This window comes from Neomonachus schauinslandi, chromosome 2 (genome assembly GCF_002201575.2).
Source record: "Neomonachus schauinslandi chromosome 2, ASM220157v2, whole genome shotgun sequence".
Classification (NCBI taxonomy): Eukaryota; Metazoa; Chordata; class Mammalia; order Carnivora; family Phocidae; genus Neomonachus; species Neomonachus schauinslandi.
In genome coordinates, this window is record NC_058404.1 from 86,273,769 (window position 1) to 86,294,500 (window position 20,732).

The window sequence follows — 20,732 nt, forward strand, 5'->3', positions numbered from 1 at the left end:
CAGGGAGTTCTTTTATTTGAAATATGGGTAAACTTGAATTAGGATATAAGGCCTATATCTGAGAATTTAACTCAACCTTGAAGAGAGCAAAGTAGAGAGAATTTCTGTCACTTTCTCCCTAAGGCCTACAGAACTTATATGAGACAATTTGTGAGTTAAAGAATTCATCCACCTGCCCAGGCCGCCCCCCCTTTTTTGAAAAGAGAAAGAAAAATCTGTATACTTAATGTAGATAAGATATATATAATTTCCACTTAACATATTTTAAGCTTTCTAATTGCTCATGTTATGAGCCAGTAAGAAATTAGGTAGAAGAATCTGCCAGGGTGGGGTGGGAGAGATTCTGTGTGATTCTTTCATAGTTTTAATAAAACAAAACCAAAGATACTTGTATAATCATGAGGCAGAAAAACTTAAAGATTAAGAGCATAGATAGACTCTGGAGCCAGACTGCTTATGTTGAAATTGTGACTCTGTCACTTGCTTGTTGCTTGACCTTGGCTAAATTATTTGAATCTCCCCATGCCTCAAGTTTTCCCAAATATAAAATGGGGATGATAATACCAGTTTTGTAGGATTGTGTAGATTAAATAGATTAACACATATAATGAATTTAAAACAATGCCTGGCACAGAGCAAGTGCTGTATGAATGTTACCTATTATTTTCCCTTTATTGTTTGGAAAAAGAAGGAAAAATATTCTATTTATTTATTTTAAGATTTTATTTATTTTTACAGAGAGAGAGAGAGAGATAAAGCAGGAACACAAGCAGGGGGAGTGGCAGACAGAGGGAGAGGCAGGTTCCCCGCTGAGCAGGGAGCCGGATGTGGGGCTCAATCCCAGGACCCTGGGATCATGACCTGAGCCAAAGGCAGACGCTTAACGGCTGAGCCACCCAGGCGCCCCCTAGAAGGAAAAATATTCTAAACTAAGCTAGTTATTGACTTTCCTCTAGGATAAATTCACTTAATGGATTCATATCCTATCAAATCAGAATATTAAAAAAGATTCTTATATAAGGCAGTTTTGCTTCCTTTTTAAATCATGAAAGTGAGGAAGTTGGCTAAGGTTTTAGAAATAAATACACTAAAATCTTTAGGATGGCAGTTGCTGGACTAGCAATTTATCCCTCCTTAAAAAAGAAAAATTCCCTCAATTTGCTTTCTGGAATAGAACTGAACTAGATTTTAGGCTTTCTTAATGACTGGGAATCTGCCATATATCCCAATCACCTCTAGCCCTAGCCTCCTGTAAAGGAGTTGCTTAACCACCATAAGCCAGTTGAAACGAGTCTTCTAAGCTTTTTATGTATTTCTTTTTGGATAAACAAGAGGCTATTGTGACCAGACTTTAGACTTTTCAAACATTGGAGCAATAGTCAGGGCATAAGCCTTGACTTTGATTGTTACTTTTTCCCTAACTAAACCTCTTAGTACAAGTCCTTTTGTCTGGTTCTTAACTGATTTGGAAGTTTGCTTATTTGCAGAATATACATGGCTAAACATATTTATTCCCATAATTTAGTATTTCTTACAAATAGTTAATGAAGTCTGGGAATGAATAGTCACACAAATTTGGGGTTGTTGATAAATAATCAAAACTTTGTTGCTTATCTTCAGCCTCAAGATAGGTTGGATTCTATATATATTTTTTTAAAGATTTATTTTGTAGGGGGGCGGTAGAGGGGGAGGGAGAGAGAAACCCAAGCGGACTCGTGCTGAGCACAGAATCCAATGTAGGGCTGAATCTCAGGACCCTGAGATCATGACCAGAGCTGGGGGCTTAACCAACTGTGCCACCCAGGCACCCCGAGATAGGTTGGATTGTAAAATGTGCTTGATGTGGTTGCTTTCTCCATATACTTATTCTGACCCTTATTATTGCTGCCCTAGAATTTGACCATTATGTGAAATGGTAGCAGAGATTAGGAAGATAATAATATTAAAGGAGTGTCCAGTAGTGACTGTAGGCAGCCAAGTCAGGTTGATTTTGTCTTGTCTCTTTGCTCATCAGTACTTTAAATAACTGTAAAGTTTGATTATTCAAAGTATTTTTAAATTCCTTTTTTTGTTTTTTGTTTTTGTTTTTTTAAGAGAGAGCAAGTGCATGTATGCGCATGGTGAGTGTGGGGGTGGACAGAAGGAGAGGGAGAGAGAGAGAATCTTTTTTTAATTTTATTTTAAGATTATTTATTTATTTATTTGACAGAGAGAGACACAGCGAGAGAGGGAACACAAGCAGGGGGAGTGGGAGAGGGAGAAGCAGGCTTCCCGCGGAGCAGTGAGCCTGATGCAGGGCTCAATCCCAGGGCCCTGGGATCATGACCCGAGCTGAAGGCAGACACTTAAAGACTGAGCCACCCAGGTGCCTTGAGAGAATCTTAAGCAGGCTCCACGCCCAGCACAGAGCCTGATGCTGGGCTCAGTCTTACAACCCCAAAATCGTGACCAGAGCCAAAATCAAGTTGGACGCTTAACCAACTGAGCCACCCACATGACCCCAGGGTATTTTTAGATGATACTTCTCTGTTAGATTTTAGTCATCATAAAATAGGTTGAACAAGTCAACATTGATGAGGTTACACCTGGGAACCTGGTCATTGTAGTTCTTGGAAAGCATCAAAATATTTTAAACAGGGATGCCTGGGTGGCTCAGTCGGTTAAGCATCTGCCTTTGGCTCAGGTCAGGATCCCAGGGCCCTGGGATTGAGTCCCATATCGGGCTCCCTGCTCAGTGCAGAGCCTGCTTCTCCCTCTGCCTGCCACTCCCCCTGCTTGTGCTCTCTCTCTCTCTCTGACAAAATAAATAATAAATAAAACCTTAAAAAAATATTTTAAACAATTTAGATGAAGTCACAGATTATCTAAATTCACCCTATCTATAGGTCATTCATACGTATTTCACATACAAATATTTGATTAAGAACATGTATCTTAATTGGATAACAAGGTCAGGGCCATGAGTAAGTGAGGATGTTAAGATATCGTTATCCATGGTGTGGGACTCTTGAAATGCAAAACTTTTTTTATGGTTGGCAAGTTATTTCACTCAATTTTCCGATTCTTCTCTTTCATCTGTTTTTTCTTCTATAAAATGAGCTCTAAGATCTCTTCCAGTTTAAAATAATTTTCTTTTATCCTATGCAATTTCTGCAATTGCATTTATCCTATAAATTTCTCTTATCCTATAAATTTCTAGCCTCCAATTTTAAATATCTAGATCAGTTACCTTGGCCTAAAGTAGGTCCTATGACATGAATTCTTGCTGCAACAAAATTATTACCAGTCCTGACTTATGGGTCCAAATATTTCTAAACCATATACTCCTTAGACTTAGTTCCCTCAAAATGATCTCATTCCCATTTCATGGGAATCTTTTTTTTTTTTTTTTTAAGATTTTTTGTTCATTTATTTGACAGAGAGACACAGCGAGAGAGGGAACACAAGCAGGGGGAGTGGGAGAGGGAGAAGCAGCCTTCCTGTGGATCAGAGAGCCCGATGCAGGGCTCGATCTCAGGACCCTGGGATCATGACCTGAGCCAAAGGCAGACGCTTAACGACTGAGCCATCCAGGCGCCCCTCCAAGGAATCTGTTTTTAAAAAATTCAGTAACTTACTGTTTATCCTTTTATTTATTTAAAAGTTTTTTTTTAAAAGATTTTATTTGTTTATTTGACAGAGATACACAGCGAGAGAGGGAACACAGGCAGGGGTGAGTGGGAGAGGGAGAAGCAGGCTTCCTGCTGAGCAGGAAGCCCAATGCGAAGCTCGATCCCAGAACCCTGGGATCATGACCCGAGCCGAAGGCAGACGCTTAACGCCTGAACCACCGAGGCGCCCCTTAAAAGTTTTTTTAAGATTTTATTTTATCTAGAGAGAGAGAGAAAACGTGAATGGGGGGAGGGGCAGAGGAGAGGGAGAGAGAGAATCCCAAGGAGAATCCGAGAGCATGGAGCCTAATGTGGGACTCCATCCCAGGACCTTGAGATCATGACCTGAGCTGAAATCAAGTCGGGTGCTGAACCAACGGAGCCACCAGACGCCCCTTATTTATTTTTAAAAGTTTATTTATTTATTTTTAAGTAATCCATACACCCAACATGGGGCTCAAACTCACAACCCTGAAATCGAGTCACATGGTCTTCTGACTGAGCCAACCAGGTGCCCCTGCTTTTTCTACCTTTAAAATGTTATACAAAAAAAAAAGTTGTGCTAATTTTTCTTTTAACAAATTATAAGAATGAACATCTCAATTTTGCATGAAGAACAGTTAGGTTTTAGGTATTATCATCTATTCTGCTACTGCTTTATTCTTACATGAAGCTTTAGCAATATGATATAGTTCCAACATTCTATCAAAGAGATGATAATAAATTCAGTGACATTCAGTGCGCATAATGTGCCAGAGACTTTATGTAAGGAATGAGAAGAACTAAACACACCTACTTCCCAGAGTTGTTTTACTATCTTATTATGGATGAGGACATTGAAGTTTAAAGAGATAAATAATTGTCCAAGATTACATAGTCAGAGGTAAAGCCAAAATTCAACAAATATTTGCTGAGCACCTGCTGTGTTCTGGGGATGCAGTAGCCAACAGGCTCTTAACTGTTAAATCATACTAGCTCTTAAATATAAAGCATACTGTCAAAATAGTCTTCATGTGGGGCGCCTGGGTGGCTCAGTTGGTTAAGCGACTGCCTTCGGCTCAGGTCATGATCCTGGAGTCCCTGGATCGAGTCCTGCATCGGGCTCCCTGCTCGGCAGGGGGTCTGCTTCTCCCTCTGACCCTCCCCCCTCTCATGTGCTCGCTCTCATTCTCTCTCTCTCTCTCAAATAAATAAATAAAATCTTTAAAAAAAATAGTCTTCATGTAATAAGGGGGATGATTATACCTATTTCATAGGGCCTAAGGATGAATAGGCAATGCATAAAATTGTGTGGTTCAATAATTAGAAAAATACATGGTGAGACTGTTATTATTGAGACTCTTACATTATTTATTATTATTTTTTAGAAGATTTTATTTATTTGACAGAGAGAAAGACAACGAGAGAGGGAACACAAGCAGGGTGAATGGGAGAGGGAGAAGTAGGCTTCCTGCTGTGCAGGACGCGGTCCCAGGACTCCAGGATCATGACCTGAGCCGAAGGCAGACACTTAACGACTGAGCAACCCGGGCGCCCGAGACTCTTATATTAGCATTATAAGCTATATATATAATTCCTGTCAGACTTGGAATTGAGTTCCATTTAAAAACTTTTAATTTTACCAGTAAAATGACTAAGAATAATAGGGATTTTGGGGGAGAGAATTCGCTGATTCTAAGGGCAGGAATCAGTTGTGAATTAAACTGTATATGGATGGGTGCCTGGGTAGCTCAGTTGGTCAAGCATCTATCTTTGGCTCAGGTCATGATCCCAGGGTCCTGGGATCAAGTCCCGCATGGAGTCCGGCATTGGGCTCCCTGCTCAGCGGGGAGTCTGCTTCTCCCCCTCTCCCTCCCCAACTTGTGCACTCATGCTCTCTCTCTCACAAAAATAAATGAAATCTTTAAATACAAAAAAAGGAACAATATTAAAAAAAACTGCATATGGATTTAGATTACAAGCTACAGTTCTTAATATATTGTTAATATTGAACAAGAGTGTCTCTTTAATAGATTAAATTCTAATTTTCAACACTCTTCTCCCCTCTTTTAAAGTCGTTTATTGAAATTTAATTTACATATAGTGAAATTCATCTTTACATTTCCATGAGTTTGACAAATACATAGCATTGTGCAATCATTACCACAGTCAAGATATAGAACATTTCTATCACCCCAAGGCACACCTGGGTGGTGCAGTCTGTTGAGCATCCGACTCTTGGTTTCTGCTCAGGTCCTGATCTCAGGGTCCTGGGATGGAGCCCTGAGTCGGGCCCTTTGCTCAGCGCAGAGTCCGCTTGAGATTCTTTCCCCCTCCTGCTCGTGTGCTCTCTCTCTCAAATAAAGAAATCTTTGAAAAAGTAAAAGAACATTTCTCTCACCCCAAAAAGTTTCCTTGTGCCCTTGGAGATCAGCTTCCCATTGATTTTCTGTTCTTACACTTTTATCTTTCCTTGAATGTCATATGAATGGAATTGCCCTTATTCCTTCTGTTAAGTTGTTTAGATATGATTGCTGCAATAGCAAACAAGATAACTAACCCCTGTGCTGATATAGCTTTCTTACAAATTAGGAATTGCATTAAGAAACAATTAGATGAGAAACAATATAGCCTGTTAAATTGTAAAAAAGAGATTTTGTTAAAGGATTAGTAAATATTTTCAGTTTACATGACATACTTAAAAAGAACCAATTCAGGTTTTCACACTTTAGATGGGAAACTAATAAAATCGATATGGTTTTGAACCCCCTTCCTTGGACCCCAGTTACACAAAATTAGATGAATCATAATCCTTGATTCATGACACATTTAAATACTTAGCCCAAGCATGGCTGTTTATTTTTAATAATCTAATAAATACACATCATTCAACACAAGAACTAGAACCATATCAAGAATTCACTGTGCATTTACCAATGTGTATCTTAATATAGATTATATAAAAATCTTTAATAGAATTTTGATTATATATATATTAATTAACAGGAGTTCCTGCCCCCCCCCCCTTTTTTTTGGAAGGAGGGGAATGAATTTTCCCAGTCTCTTGTCTTTCAGTTTTGTTTTTGGTTTCTGTTTTTATGCATTAAAAAAAAAAATTGGTGTAGTCAAGTTCATTAATTGTTTTTTTGCTTTCTATGTCTTATCTAGTACTTTCTCCTTACCTGTGAGTTCGTGAAGATAATCTGTATTTTCTTCTAATTTTGCAAATTATTTTGTATATTTAGGTCTTTAGCATACCTGTAATTTGTTTTGTGAATGGTGTGAGATAATGATTTAATTTCTTATCTTGTATGGATAATTACTTGTCTCTGCATCATTTATTAAATTTTTTTTCACTGATTTTAACACTGCCTGTGTTATATATTGTTTCCAATATGCATGAGTCTTTTTCTGGTCTTTATATTCTGTTCTATTAGCATATTTGACTGTATATACACCATTCCTTATTTTACTTATTGCCTAACTATATAGACTAGGTAGCGTAATTCTTCAGGAGGTTTTTGGCCAACTTTTGCCCTTTACTCTTTTACATACTTTTTTTTTCACTGCTGCTGTTAAGTTTTTTATAAAACCTTTTGGGATTTTTGGCTGTAAATATATTGAATTTGTTAGATGAATTTGGTGAGAATTGACATCTTTAAAATATTGAGCTTTTCTTTCCATGAGCATGTTTATCTTTACAAATACATGAGACTTTTTAAATTCCTTTCAATAAATTTTATGATTTCTCCATAGAGGTCTTTATATATTTTTTCTTAGATTGAATCTTAGTAGGTATCTTATAGTTTTTGTGATTATGTTATCCTATTTATTTATTTATAAGAATTATTATTTTTTTTTGAGAGAGAGAGAGAATGGGGAGGGAAGGGGCTGAGAGAGAGAGAGAGAAAGAGAATCTTAAGCAGGCTCCACGCTCAGTGTGGGGCCTGATATGGGGCTGGATCTCATGACCCTGAGATCATGACCTGAGCTGAAATCAAGAGTTGATGCTTAACTGGCTCAGCCACCCAGGTGCCTGCTGTCCTTTGTAAAGATTACATTTTCTGTTTGTTTTTGGTTTATCCTTCTTAAAAATACATTTTCTGTTTGTTGCTGGTATATAGAAAAACAGTTGATTTTTATATATTGATCTACATCCACATACCTTGCAAACACTCTTACTCTGTTATCTGAAGATTCTTTTGGATTTTCTGTGTAGATAGTCATATCATCTACAAACAGTGATAGCTTTGTGTATGCCATGCTAATGAATTTTATTCCAAAGAGGAAAGGGAGTCATTGAAGGTTTTTAAAATTATTTTTATTATTTTTTAAAGATTTTATTTATTTGTCAGAGAGAGCACAAGCAGGCAGAGCAGGCAGAGGGAGAAGCAGGCTCCCCACTGAGCAGGGGGCCCGATGTGGGGCTCGATCCCAGGACCCCAGGATCATGACCTGAGCCCAAGGCAGATGCTTAACTGATTGAGCCACCCAGGTGCCCCTTTATTTATAAAGTTTTATCAACTATCAGGTAGGTAGTTGTTGTATCTACCAGGATGATGTATTATCTCTTGCTGCATAGCAGATTACCTACAACACGTGTTGGTGGAGATGTGGAGAAATTAGAATCTTTATACAGTGCTGATGAGAATATAAAATGGTGTAGCTACTTTGGAAGAAGTTTTTCAAAATGTTAATATAGAGTATGTTCCAGCAAGTCCACGCCTGGGTATATCCCCAAGAGAGATGAAAGCATATGTCCACATAAAAATTTGTACATGAATTTTCATAGCAGCATTATTCACAATAGTGAAAAAGTAGACTACAGCCCAAATTTGCATCAACTGATGAATGGATAAATAAAATATGATGTCTCTATTCAATGGAATATTATTCAGCAATAAAAAGAAATGAAATGTAGTTGACCTTTGAATAACACAGGTTTGAACTGCGTAGGTCCACTTACATACGATTTTTTTCCAATAAATATAGTACTGTAAATGTATTTTCTCTTCCTTATGATTTTCTTTCTTTTTTTTCCCAAAGATTTTTATTTATTTGACAGAGAGAGCACAAGCAGGGGGAGCTGCAGGCAGAGGGAGAGGGAGAAGCAGAGTCCCCCGCTGAGCAGGGAGCCCTACATGGGGCTCGATCCCAAGACCATGAGATCATGACCTGAGTCGAAGGCAGATGCTTAACCGACTGAGCCACCCCGGTGTCCCTTCCTTATGATTTTCTTAACATTTTATTTTCTCTAACTTATTCTGAGAATCCAGTATGTAATACATACAACATACAAAATATGTGTTAATTGACTGTTTATGTAATTGGTAAGGCTTTCAGTCAACAGTAGACTTTTAGTAGTCAAGTGAAAAGTTATATGCGGAATTTTTACTGCATGAGGGGGTTGGCATCCCTAATCCCTGTGTTGCTCAACAGTCAACTATACTAATACGAGTTACACATAGATGAATATTGAAAACATTATACCAAGTGAAAGAAGCCAGTCACAAAAGTCCATATGTTATATGAATCTATTTATAGGAAATGGCCAGAACAAGCAAATCTCTAGAGATAGAAGGTGGGGTAATGGTTGCCAGGGACTAGGGGTTGGGAAAGTTTGGGGAGTGACTGCTAATGCACATGGGACTTTTTTTGGGGAGGTGGTGCTGGAAATTTCTAAAATTAGATTGTGTTGATGATTGTACTTAATACACTAAAAACCATTGAGTTACACTTTAAATGGGGGAACTGAATGATATGTCAGTTATATCTCAGTAAAGCTCTTTAAGGGGTGCATGGGTGGCTTAGTGGGTTAGGCATCAGACTCTTGATTTTGGCTCAGGTCATGATCTCAGGGTCGTGAGATCGAGATCCATGCTCAGCAGGGAGTCCGCTTGAGATTCTCTCCTTCTGTCCCCTCTCCCCCACTCTCTCTTTAAATTAAATAAAACATTTTTTTTAAAAAAGCTCTTTAGGGGCACCTGGGTGGTACATTCAGTTAAGCATCTGTCTTCGACTCAGGTCATGATCTCAGAGTCCTGGGGTTGAGCCCTGCATTGGGCTCCCTGCTCAGTGGGGAGCCTGCTTCTCCCTCTCCCTCTGCCACTCCCACTGCTTGTGTGCTGTCTTTCTCTCTGTCAAATAAATAAATTAAATCTTTAAAAAAAAAAAAAAAAAAAGCTCTTTAGGGCACCTGGGTGGCTCAGTTGGTTAAATGTCTGCTTTTGCCTCCTGTCACGATCTCAGGGTCCTGGGATTGCCCTGCATCGGGCTTTTTGCTCAGCTGGGAGCCTGCTTCTCCCTCTCCCTCTGCTGCTCCCACTGCTTGTGCTTTCGCTCTCTCTCTGTCAAATAGATAAAATCTTAAAAAAAATAAAATAAAAAAAGCTCTTTAAAAAAAGGTGTGTATATAATTTACTTAGATATTGCCAAATTGTGTGAGTTTGCATTCCCACCAGCAATGTATAAGTGCACAGCTTTAGCAACAGAATATAATGTCAGACATTTTAATTTTCACCAACCTGATAGATGAGAGAAATGGTTTCTTATTTAAAAATTTTTTAAAAAGTATTTCCATTTCTCTGTGAGTGAATTTGAACATTTTTTCATATGTTTAAGGGCCATTTTTTATATCTGCTTTTGTGAATTGTATGTTTATTTGTTTTCTGTATTTTTCTCTTGGGTTTTTTTTTGGTCCTTCATTCCTCTATTTTAAGTGTTCTTTATATATTAGTGATATTAGCCCTTTGTAATATAGTATCCTATTTCTAATATCATAGTTTGAGTTTTCCTTGTTTTTGTACTTTATATAAATAAAGTCATACACATAAACTGTTTTTGATGAGAGTGTGATTTGTACTCTAAGCAACTAAATTATAGTCTGATCAGAATTTACTTCTGAGTGATACTTAAGTTTTTATCATTTTGCACAGTTTTTTTTTTCAGTCCTGAGACTAGCATTTATTATTCAAAGTTGTTTCTCTTCTTACTGCTGTGCCAATTTCTATCCTGTCTTCTAGTCCCAGAGCAAATGATGGCTCCTTTCTGAAGGATGTTCCTTTTTTTAATATTCCCATTGTACTTTGTAGTTTCTTTAATGACATTTACGTGATTGTAATTGCTTCTATGTTGTTTCTCCTTACTAGACTTTAAGCTGTTTGAAGGCTGAGTCCTGACTTCATTTTTGTGTTCCTGACATAGTTCTGTGTTTGGTATATAGTAAGTGCTCAATAAATATTATTGAAAGAATTGGTGTAGTAAGAGATAGGAAAGAGGTGATGTCATTTTAGGGAAAAATTTGTCCTTGAGGAACAGGTGGAATTTGAATAACCAAAGAAGAGGGCATTCCTGGTGAGAGAAGAGGACTAGCAAAAGGATAGCTGTGGGGATGAGCATGGTACGTGTAGTGAACAGTGAAGATACTTGTCTGATTGGAACATGTTTGTTTATTCTTGTATTCATCATATCTTTACTGTGTATCTGCTATATGAAAGGCACTGGTCTAGGTGATACAAAACACAGATTTTTAAAACTTGGTACTTTGGGAAAGTAGTTGGTGGTAAGATTAAGAAGGTAAAGAGCAGGATTTTGGAGGACACTGAAAGAAAGGCATAGGTGTTGGGCTTGAAGATTGATAAGAGGTGGCAAATGAAGGATCTGCTGGAAGCTGTTATTTCCCTGATGTTTTTATGAGGGAGGTACATGTGTGGATGGGAGAAGAGCGTCATAGAAAATGATATTGAGGGGCTCCTGGGTGGCTCAGTTGGTTAAGCATCTGCCTTCGATTCAGGTCATGATCCCAGGGGCCTGGGATCAAGTCCTGCATCGGGCTCCCTGCTCAGTGGGGAGCCTGCTTCTCCCTCTCCCTCTGCCTGCCACTCCCCCTGCTTGTGCTCTCTCTCTCTGTCAAATAAATAAACAAAATATTTAAAAAAAAAAAAGACCTTAGCTAGGTCAGAGGGTATGAGATTATAGAAGGGTCAAGAGTGAGGGAGTATGATGGTTTTTCAGGAACTCTGAACTTTAGGAACTTTACTTTTTAGATAACTTGTTACGGTGTTGGGGTAGCTTACTGAGCTAAGCACAGTAGGAAAGGTAATACATTTTCCTAGCGGAGGAAAAAATGGGTATAGTTTGGGACACATTGGACTTCTCTTCCCACACTTTTCCCTATCCCATGGCTATTCCAGTGTGCTCTGACTGCTATCTTTGGATTCATTTTTTATTCTTTTGATTTCATATCCACATACATACTGCTATAAAATCTTGTCCATTCACTTTCAGAATATATCCAACAGTTTTTCACTCTTTTCAGAACCTACCACTCTGGTCTTAACCACCATCATTTCTCACCTAATTATTATAGTAACTTCCTAACTGATCTCCCTGTTTATGTCCTTGTCCCCTTGTCTGTTTTCAATCCAGCTTCTGAATGATTCTTAGAATAATCAAGTCATCCATCTCTCTGCATAGAACTCTCCTTTCCCTGGAGTAAAAGTCACAGACCTCAAAGAGGGCCTGCATGTCCCCCTCCCCTTACTCTCTCTCATTTTCTTCTATTCTTTCTTCCTTTTGCTCACTTCACTCCAGCCATATTGGCCTTCTTGCTGATCCTTGAACTAGTCAGGCGTACTCCGTCCTGAAGATACTGTATTTCCATTTCCTTTGATTAGAGGGCTCTTCTCCCAGTCATTGACACAGCTCACTCCCTACTTTCAGGTCTTTACTTATATGTCACTTTTTTAGTTAATCCTTCTCTGATCACCTAATTTGAAATTATAGTTCTCTTCCCTGCTGAATACTCTTTCCCTTTGATTCATTTGTCTCCTTAGCTTTTGTCACCATCTACATGTATGCTAAACATATTTTATTTTCACCTCTTCCCACTGGAATTTAAGATCCATAAGAGTGAGGATTTTTGCTTTATTCACTGCTGTACTTCTAGCACTGAAAACTGTTAGCATATAATAGGTGCTCAATATTTGTTGAATGACTAAATTAATTAATGAAGTGCCTGAGATATCTTGGAATTGGTGCTTGCTATTTATTTATACCCTATTTAATTTCACAAAGAAGTAGAGGCAAGAAAGTGTCTAGTAGACAGGGGCGCCTGGGTGGCTCAGTTGGTTAGGTGTCTGCCTTCGGCTCAGGTCATGATCCCAGGGTCCTGGGATCAAGTCCTGCACCTAACTCCCTGCTCAGCAGGGAAGCCTGCTTCTCCCGCTCCCTCTGCCCCTCCCCTCGTTCGTGTTCTCTCTTTCTCTCTCTCAAATAAATAAACCAGAGCCCAATAAAATGGTTTAGATTGGAAGAGAGATTTGCATGAAGCCATGGCAGTGCATGAAATAGCTTATAGAAAATGTAAAGAGTCAGAAGAGGATTAGGGATGGGATTCTGGAAACACCTCCATGTAAGGGTGACCAGGGAGTAGCACTGTTCTTTGGCTTTGCTAAGCAGGAACCCTGCTCTAGGCCTGGTGCTTTAGAGGTCCTCATCTGGCCTTTGTTGAGTTTTACCCCTCCTGATAGGATGAAGATGTGTGTGTATGTGGGGGGGGGGTGCACCAGGGAACTAGTTCATTTGGTACCCATTTCTACATTAAGTTCTGAGTATTTGAACCCCAGAATTCCCTGCCCATGTGGCCCTTCAAAAGCCTCTTCTCTGATTCTCTCCTCTCTTGACTGAACGCATGTATGCTTCTCTAGGCCTAAGGGATGACCAAGCAACTGCTGTTTGCAGGCATGTGGCCAGAACCTAGACATGTGGGATGGGATGTCTACATATATACATATGAGGCTCCTTATTGAATGGAGTGGAACTAAAGATGGGAAGAGAAAAAGGGGTAGGCTCCCAAAGAATCTGAGTGACTCCCATGCTCCTATAGAACTTGAGGGAGTGAGAATTCCAGATCAGAACTTAGCCTTTTAGGTTGTTATAAAAGTATATATGTCAAGATGGGAGGATTGAATAATAATTTGACAGCTTGTTAGCTTAATTTATAACTTTAAAATATTTAGACATGTGGAATGTAGGCTTCCATTTGTACTCTTGCTCCAAGCCCCTTGAAAATTAGGGGTTAGCCTACAGGAGGGAATTGAAAAAGAGTAGCTAGAGAGGGAAAAGATAAATTCAAGATAGAGTTTCAAAGGGAATGATCAATAGTGTCAAATACTTCGGAAACATTAAGTCCTATGAAAACAGATGTATCCATTGGATTTGATTGACAATCAGAATTTAGTAAAAATTTCATTTGGTGGTGATAGATGCCAAACTTCCATAAAAGGAGGACTACCTGAGGAATTAGGAAGTGGAGACAGAAGATAGGAGATTTTTTCCCCTAGATCCATCTCTGAGAAGGGAAAAAAACTAGAACAGTAGCTGGAGGGGTTTTCAGGGTCATGGAGGAGGACTTTTCTATGTTTAAGATTAAAGGGTCTTGGGGCGCCTGGGTGGCTCAGTCGTTAAGCATCTGCCTTAAAAAGAAAAAAAAAAGATGAAAGGGTCTTACAAATGCTGATATGTTGAGGGAAAGGACCCAATGTGTAGTAAGAGAAGGTTGAGGAAAAGGAGGGAATAATTGATGGAGCAAGGCCTAACATCCAGTACATAGGTCATTAGATTTGCCTTTGAAGGGAGGAGGGCTATTTGAGAAGACTTGGGATGTTTGGATGATATGGAAGCTAGGTTTGGAGGGTGAAAGAGCAGGAAAGTGACTTAATAGGCAATATGTCATTGATTTTTTTTTACAGTAGTTTTTTGGGTTAGTGTTTTTAAACCTGATTTTATATTCCTGGGCATCAGGGCTTATACCTGCAGCCACATATTAAAATCCTGTTGGTTAATTGAAATGTAGCCCATAATATGAGGCATAGGCCATAGCATGTTGGATCTGTCTTTATTAAATAATTTGACAGTTTAGTGGTGTCTTAAAATTATAAGTTTGATAAAAACTTCTGATTCCTCAATAGCCTAGAAATAATTTCTTTATTATGTTCATTATGTAATGTGTGTTATCAGGATTTGGAGATGGCTTTTTATAAGAAGTGCGTATTGTCTGAATCACACCTATTTTGGGCAAAATATTTTTAAATAGAAGTATATTAATACTGTCTTCTTTCCCCCAAACCGTAGTTCCAAAGAACTGCTGGTTTATATTTTAGCTCTTGCCAAGTTGTGAAAATAGTGAAGGATGATTATACTACTTAACATTCAAATTGTAAGTAAACTTTATTTCTACTACTATTACCTGTATGTTAAGAAAACTGAAATTGAAAATAGTCATTACCTTATATGATAATAGTGAGCTTTAGTGTGACATGGCCTGTGGATTTTTACTAGTTTTTGTTGTTAAAATACAAATACATCCTCTCCCATTGTCTTTGATAAGATGAAAAAGAATACTAATAGTCCTGAATGAATCTTAGGAGGTGTGAAATTTCTGCTTTTTTCCCCAGGTATTTCTTTTATTGTGTAAATTTACAGAAATTCTTTTTTTTATTTTCATATCTGTATAGTGCCAGTGGTCAAATTTAATATAGGACATAATATTAATGGAATGATTTATTAGAAATGTATATTCATTTCTCTTTAAATATGCTTAATTTTTCTGCATTATTTAATTTTTATATGAAAATCTGTAAAAAATAAGTCTTTAATTCCTTTATGAAAAATATAACCTACATAAAATCAAATAAAATATAACTTTATCGGAATAATCTAATGCATAAATCTAGATGATGTATATATATATCAACATTCATCTCTACTAGGGGAAAAAGGCTTGAATTATGTTTATTTGAAACCATTTGCTATATTGAATTTTTTTTTTAAAGATACATTTATTTATTTTATTTTATTTTTTTTAAGATTTTTTATTTATTCATTTGAGATACAGATACAGGGAGAGAGAGAGCATGAGCAGGGAGAGAGGCAGAGGGAGAGGGAGAAGCAGGCTCCCCACTGAGCCAGGAGCCCGATGTGGGGCTCGATCCCAGGACCCCGGGATCATGACCTGAGCTGAAGGCAGACGCTTAACCATCTGAGCCACCCAGGCGCCCCACATTTATTTTAGAGAGAGAGCGTGCACAAATGGTGGGGAGGGGCAGAGGGAGAGGAAGAGAGAATCTTAAGCAGACTGTTCGCTGAGAGCAGAGCCCCACACGGGGCTTGATCTCATGACTCTGAGATCATGACCCTGAGATCATGACCTGAGCCAAACACTGAGAGTCAGACGCTTAACCCACTGAGCCACCCAGGCACTATTGCTATAATGAATTTTTAACCAATAGCAAAAAAACTATCGAGGAAAGAATGATACAGTAATATTAAAGGTATTCCAAGTGATTTTACTACTTTATTTTTAAACTACTCTATTTGAAAGTATAAATATATAACTCAGATTAATCCATTTTATAGTCCTTATAGAGTATTCAAAATATGAACACAAAATGAGATTGCTACCATAATCAAAAGACAAGTCTAATTATATTATTCAGATAAAGAAACCAGAGGAGCCAAAGAAGAATGAAATATTTACAAACCAATAACTCTTTTAATTTGTTAAATAGGCAAATAATTTTAGAAGTTGTCTTGATTTAGCATATTTTGTTATCAATGCATAAAAGATTTTTAAACTAATAAGAACAGATACTACACTTGATCTTAGCCAAAAGGCTGAGAAGCGATCAATGCATAAAAGATTTTTAAAATTTCTACCAAAATATTTCAGGGATAAAAGTATATCTTCATAACAAGACAAAGTTATAACACTTTATCCCTTAGAATGTAAATAGCATAAGGTCATCCATGTGCAATAGCTTGGTTGCAATAAATTGTTTATGAACTTGACAGCTCTAAGAAGTAGAATGCTCATGACTGCCCTCTTTTGGCACTGGGCTTTGTAAGTCTAAGCTCCTTTTTCTTAGCTTACAAAAATGTAAAAGATTAGATTGTAAAATAGGTTGTGCTTTATATCCTTCCTGTATATTTTTAATAACTTTTCAAATTCTTCCTCTTTTTAGGCTCTCTGGTTAATCATCTTTAGAAGACTGGATTTCTGGATATCTCCTTCACTCCATGTCTATTGACTTTTAAAACATGATATTGCAAACCTGTAACACTGGCAGTCATCCATGAACCTTTAAATTACACTACTTAATAGTGTTTGAAGCTTCCTCAGGGAATAACAATGACATCAGCAGTGGTTGACAGTGGAGGTTCTATTTTGGAGCTTTCCAGCAATGGAGTAGAAAATCAAGAGGTTAGGCATCCAATGTATTACATTTCTGTTTTGTTCATAGAAATCAATATATGAACTCATTTCGAAATTAATGGGAAACAGGTAATTTTTGAGTAGAAATGTACAATGCATGAAACTGTACATGTATATGCCATGTGCCCTCATATAATTTAGGTAGTAGAAGGTTGAGGTAGGTATTGCTAGGCTCACCTGAGTTGTTAGAACATGCATATATTGGAATGAACTGAGAGGAAAGAATTGAAAGAAAGAACACAGAAAGTATTAATTGAAATAGATTTTAATTCCTGATAAAATTCATTGTTTTGGATTACAGAGTCTGTAGGTAAATACTGTACCTAAATACATAAATTAGATTCATCTTAAATTAGAATTTTGTATCTCCTTTAGTTGTCATGTGTGCTTTTTTTGTTATTTTATTATATCTAATTCAGTGTGGAGATCTATCATATTTTAATCCTATATATATAAAGAATTTAGATGATTTGTAAATCAGAAAGAAAGGTTTTGAAATTTTATAAATGTAGAACTCTGCATCATTAGTATATTTGGTTATTTTCTTGTTATTGATAACATTAAAGAATAGGAGGTAGGAGTAGAAAAATAACAGTACCAGAAACTTACAGACTTCCAGGGCCTGGCTTCTGTTCCCTCCATTCAGTAAAGACTGAATATTGGGAAGGATCTAAATTAAAAAATAATGCTGTCATAATAACAGACAAATATTTGATCAGAGATGAGGTGGGCAAATGAAGAGTTGGCTGTATTTAAAAAATCTATTTTCTCTATATTCTGTGAAAGATATTGCTGTTACTGGTCCTTAGTACCAGCATAGTAGAATAGTGACAGGACCAAGAAATATTAGGATATTAGGCTGTGTATTCTGGAGTCTGCTTCTTTTTCTTGCTTGTTTGTGTCTGTTCAATCTTCCAAGGTAACTACGGTTAAATTCAGAGGGATGGGGATAAAATGAAGGTACTACTTTTTCTTTGTTCTCAGTGGACTTGGTAACCAGAATGTTCTTATTGTGTTTCAATCTAAAACTGATTTAAGGTCCATTAAGAGAAGCCACAGCTAGAGAATATACTTAAGTCTCATAATCAGTTTCTATTTGTTCCTTGAAGATTCACTTTCTATATGATCACTTCTAGGTATGACTCACGAAAGAGATCAGAGACTCAGGGGACTTCCATCCCCTCCACATCACCCAGACCAATTATTACTTCATTTTCCAATGCTTTCTCTTTGTTGTATAATTTTACTTTGTTGTATTTAACCCTAAGAAGGCAACCACCAAGAATAATAGGCAGAGTATATTTACCTTGTGCTGGTTTGGTATCATTAATATGGGAAAAAGAGTACAACAGTTTGTTTCTGGAAGACACTATATTTTTCTTCCTTTACATGGAACCCAGGTGTTCATGGCCTGGAGAACTAATTATTATGGAAGAAAGAATCTGATAAATGAAGTCATTTTACCAAAGCATTATTGATTAATGATTTATGTGGTAGATATCCTATGGGTAGTCACAGGCGTTTTAGGTAGTATGGCACTAGAATGGAGGAAATTATTCTTGGGGAACTCTTTTTTCAAATTATACTATGTAGATACCCACTTGGTTTCATTTATTTGTTCCTTCAGCAAATATAAATTGACCACTTACTGTGTGTCAAGTACTTTTCGAGGCACTGGGAATAAAATATTTCAGAATGGCTATGAAGAATAAATCGGGGCTAGAGATAGATGGAGAGGTGGTAGGGGATGTTTTAGTTAGGGTGGTCAGGGAAGCCTTTTCTGAAGAGGTGGCATTTTATTTTAAAAAATTTTATTTATTTATTTGAGAGGGAGAAAGAGCACAAGCAGGAGGAGTGGCAGAGGGAGAAGGAGATGGGGCTCGATCCCAGGACCCCAGGATCATGACCTGAGCCAAAGGTAGACACTTAACCAACTGAGCCACCCAGGCACCCTTGAAGAGGTAGCATTTTAGTCTAGACCTAAATAAAGTAAGGGATTAGGCTGTAGAAATAGAAACATCTGGGGAAAGAGAATTCCAGGAAGAAATTGAAAAGCAACTAGTATCTGAAATATCTCCTAATATTACAAAGAGAATTTTGAGGATTGTATATGTGAAAGATAAATTTAATATCTATACTCTAGAATGTAGGGTGGGGTGAAAAAAATGACCTGTCAAAATTTTAAAATCATAGCTCCAGAATCTGAAGAAAAAAATAAATGTTTAAGAAGTTGTGGGCATTTGGAGAGTTATTGATGATTTTTAGGCTTTATTTTTTTTAACTCTATTCCTGATTATAAAAGTAATGCATTTTATAAAATTAGAATAATTACATTTCTGGCAAAGAGACAAAAACCAAAGATACCAATTCCAGTCTTAATAATGAGTATAGATGCAAAAATTAAAAAAATAGTAATAAATATATAAAATGCAGTCATATATTAAATCCAGTACTAAATAGGACTTTAGATACACAAGGATAATTCAGTATTAAAAAAAGAACAATTAATATATATACCTCTACTAATAAGACACATGACCTATGATATGTTAATAGGGATAAAATACCTGATGAAATGAGATTTTATGAAATTGAATATCCATTCCTGATAATATAAATATAGATAAATATTTCTGTAACATTATAAAAAATAACTGTTACAAATCAGTAGCCAGAATCCTGTTTAATGGTGGAGTACTGAAGTATTTCCTTTAAAATTGGCAAGAAGATAAATATGGGCACTACTGTAACTATTACTTAATGTTTTCCTGTAATCAGACAAGATAATGAAAAAATATATAGACATTAGAAAGAAGACCAAATTATTATCTTTAGATAATATCATTCTCTACCTGGGAAAACCAGAGGAAGTCCATGAAAACCAATTAGAACTAATAAGAGTGCTTGGTAGTTTAGTGGGTACAAATTAACATTAAAAATATCTAGCTTTCTTTTGTAAGGAATTAGTTAGAAGAGCTCATGGAAAATAAGATTCCTTTCAGGAAATTAACAAAAAAATATTGAGGAATAGTGTAAAAGATATATGGGACTTCTTTGAAGACAATGAATTAATGATACTGAGGTACATGAAAGAAGACTTTGGTAAACAAAGAGATGTACTTTGTACTTGGATAGGAGAGATGGAAGGAGTCAGTATTGTGGAGGATGTCAATTTCCTCCAGTTAGTCTATATATTTTATTCCATCTTTATCAAATGTTAGGGCAAATTTGGGGGAAACTGATTATATGGACCTAAAGATTGTATGGAAGGGTATATATGCAGGAATAACCAGAGCAGTTTTTGAAAAGGAAATATATAGCAGGTAAGTCTCGTAGAAATGGGAGTTAATGCAGAAAAAAATAAAAAGAGGATTTAAATACATTTTTAAAAACACAGCAAATACAATTTTAGAGAGCATCTGCTTTCAGACAAATAGGATCAGGAGCTCTTCCACTTAGACTGTGATGGAATAACAGACCAGATTTTTATTCCCACCGTAATCAAGGAGGAAAATGAACAAAACATGTGAAAGCATAGTTTGAAACATTGGTGCAGTGGTCTGAATGTTTGTGACCCCCAAAATGTTGAATCCTAACCCCAAACATGATGATACTGGGAGGTAGGGCCTTTGGGAGGTAATTAGGTCATGAGGTAGGAACTGTTATGCATGGGATTAGTGCTCTTATAAAAGGTTCCAGGGAGATCCCTTGCTCCTTCTGCCATGCAAGGATCCAATAAGGAGTCCTTGACCTGGAAAAAGACCCTCATCCAGTCATGCTGGCACCCTGATTTTGGACTTCTTGCTCCCAGAACTGTGAACAATAAATTT

The 20,732-nt window shown here is 37.1% G+C and overlaps 1 protein-coding gene and 1 pseudogene across 3 annotated transcripts in view; one reads left to right on the forward strand and one right to left on the reverse strand.

The window, feature by feature from the left end:
• Positions 1 to 16,210: 16,210 nt before the first annotated feature.
• Positions 16,211 to 16,316, reverse strand: LOC123324259 (annotated as a pseudogene).
• A 488-nt stretch (positions 16,317 to 16,804) lies between these two features.
• The window catches only part of ELF2 (E74 like ETS transcription factor 2), a 74,178-nt gene continuing 70,250 nt past the window's right edge, over positions 16,805 to 20,732 (forward strand). For all 3 annotated transcript variants that reach the window (XM_021679372.2, XM_044912881.1, XM_021679373.2), the window contains exon 1: positions 16,805 to 16,890. In XM_021679372.2, the coding sequence (XP_021535047.1) occupies positions 16,819 to 16,890 (72 nt within the window). In that variant the 5' untranslated portion in view covers positions 16,805 to 16,818. The remainder of the gene's footprint in view (positions 16,891 to 20,732) is intronic.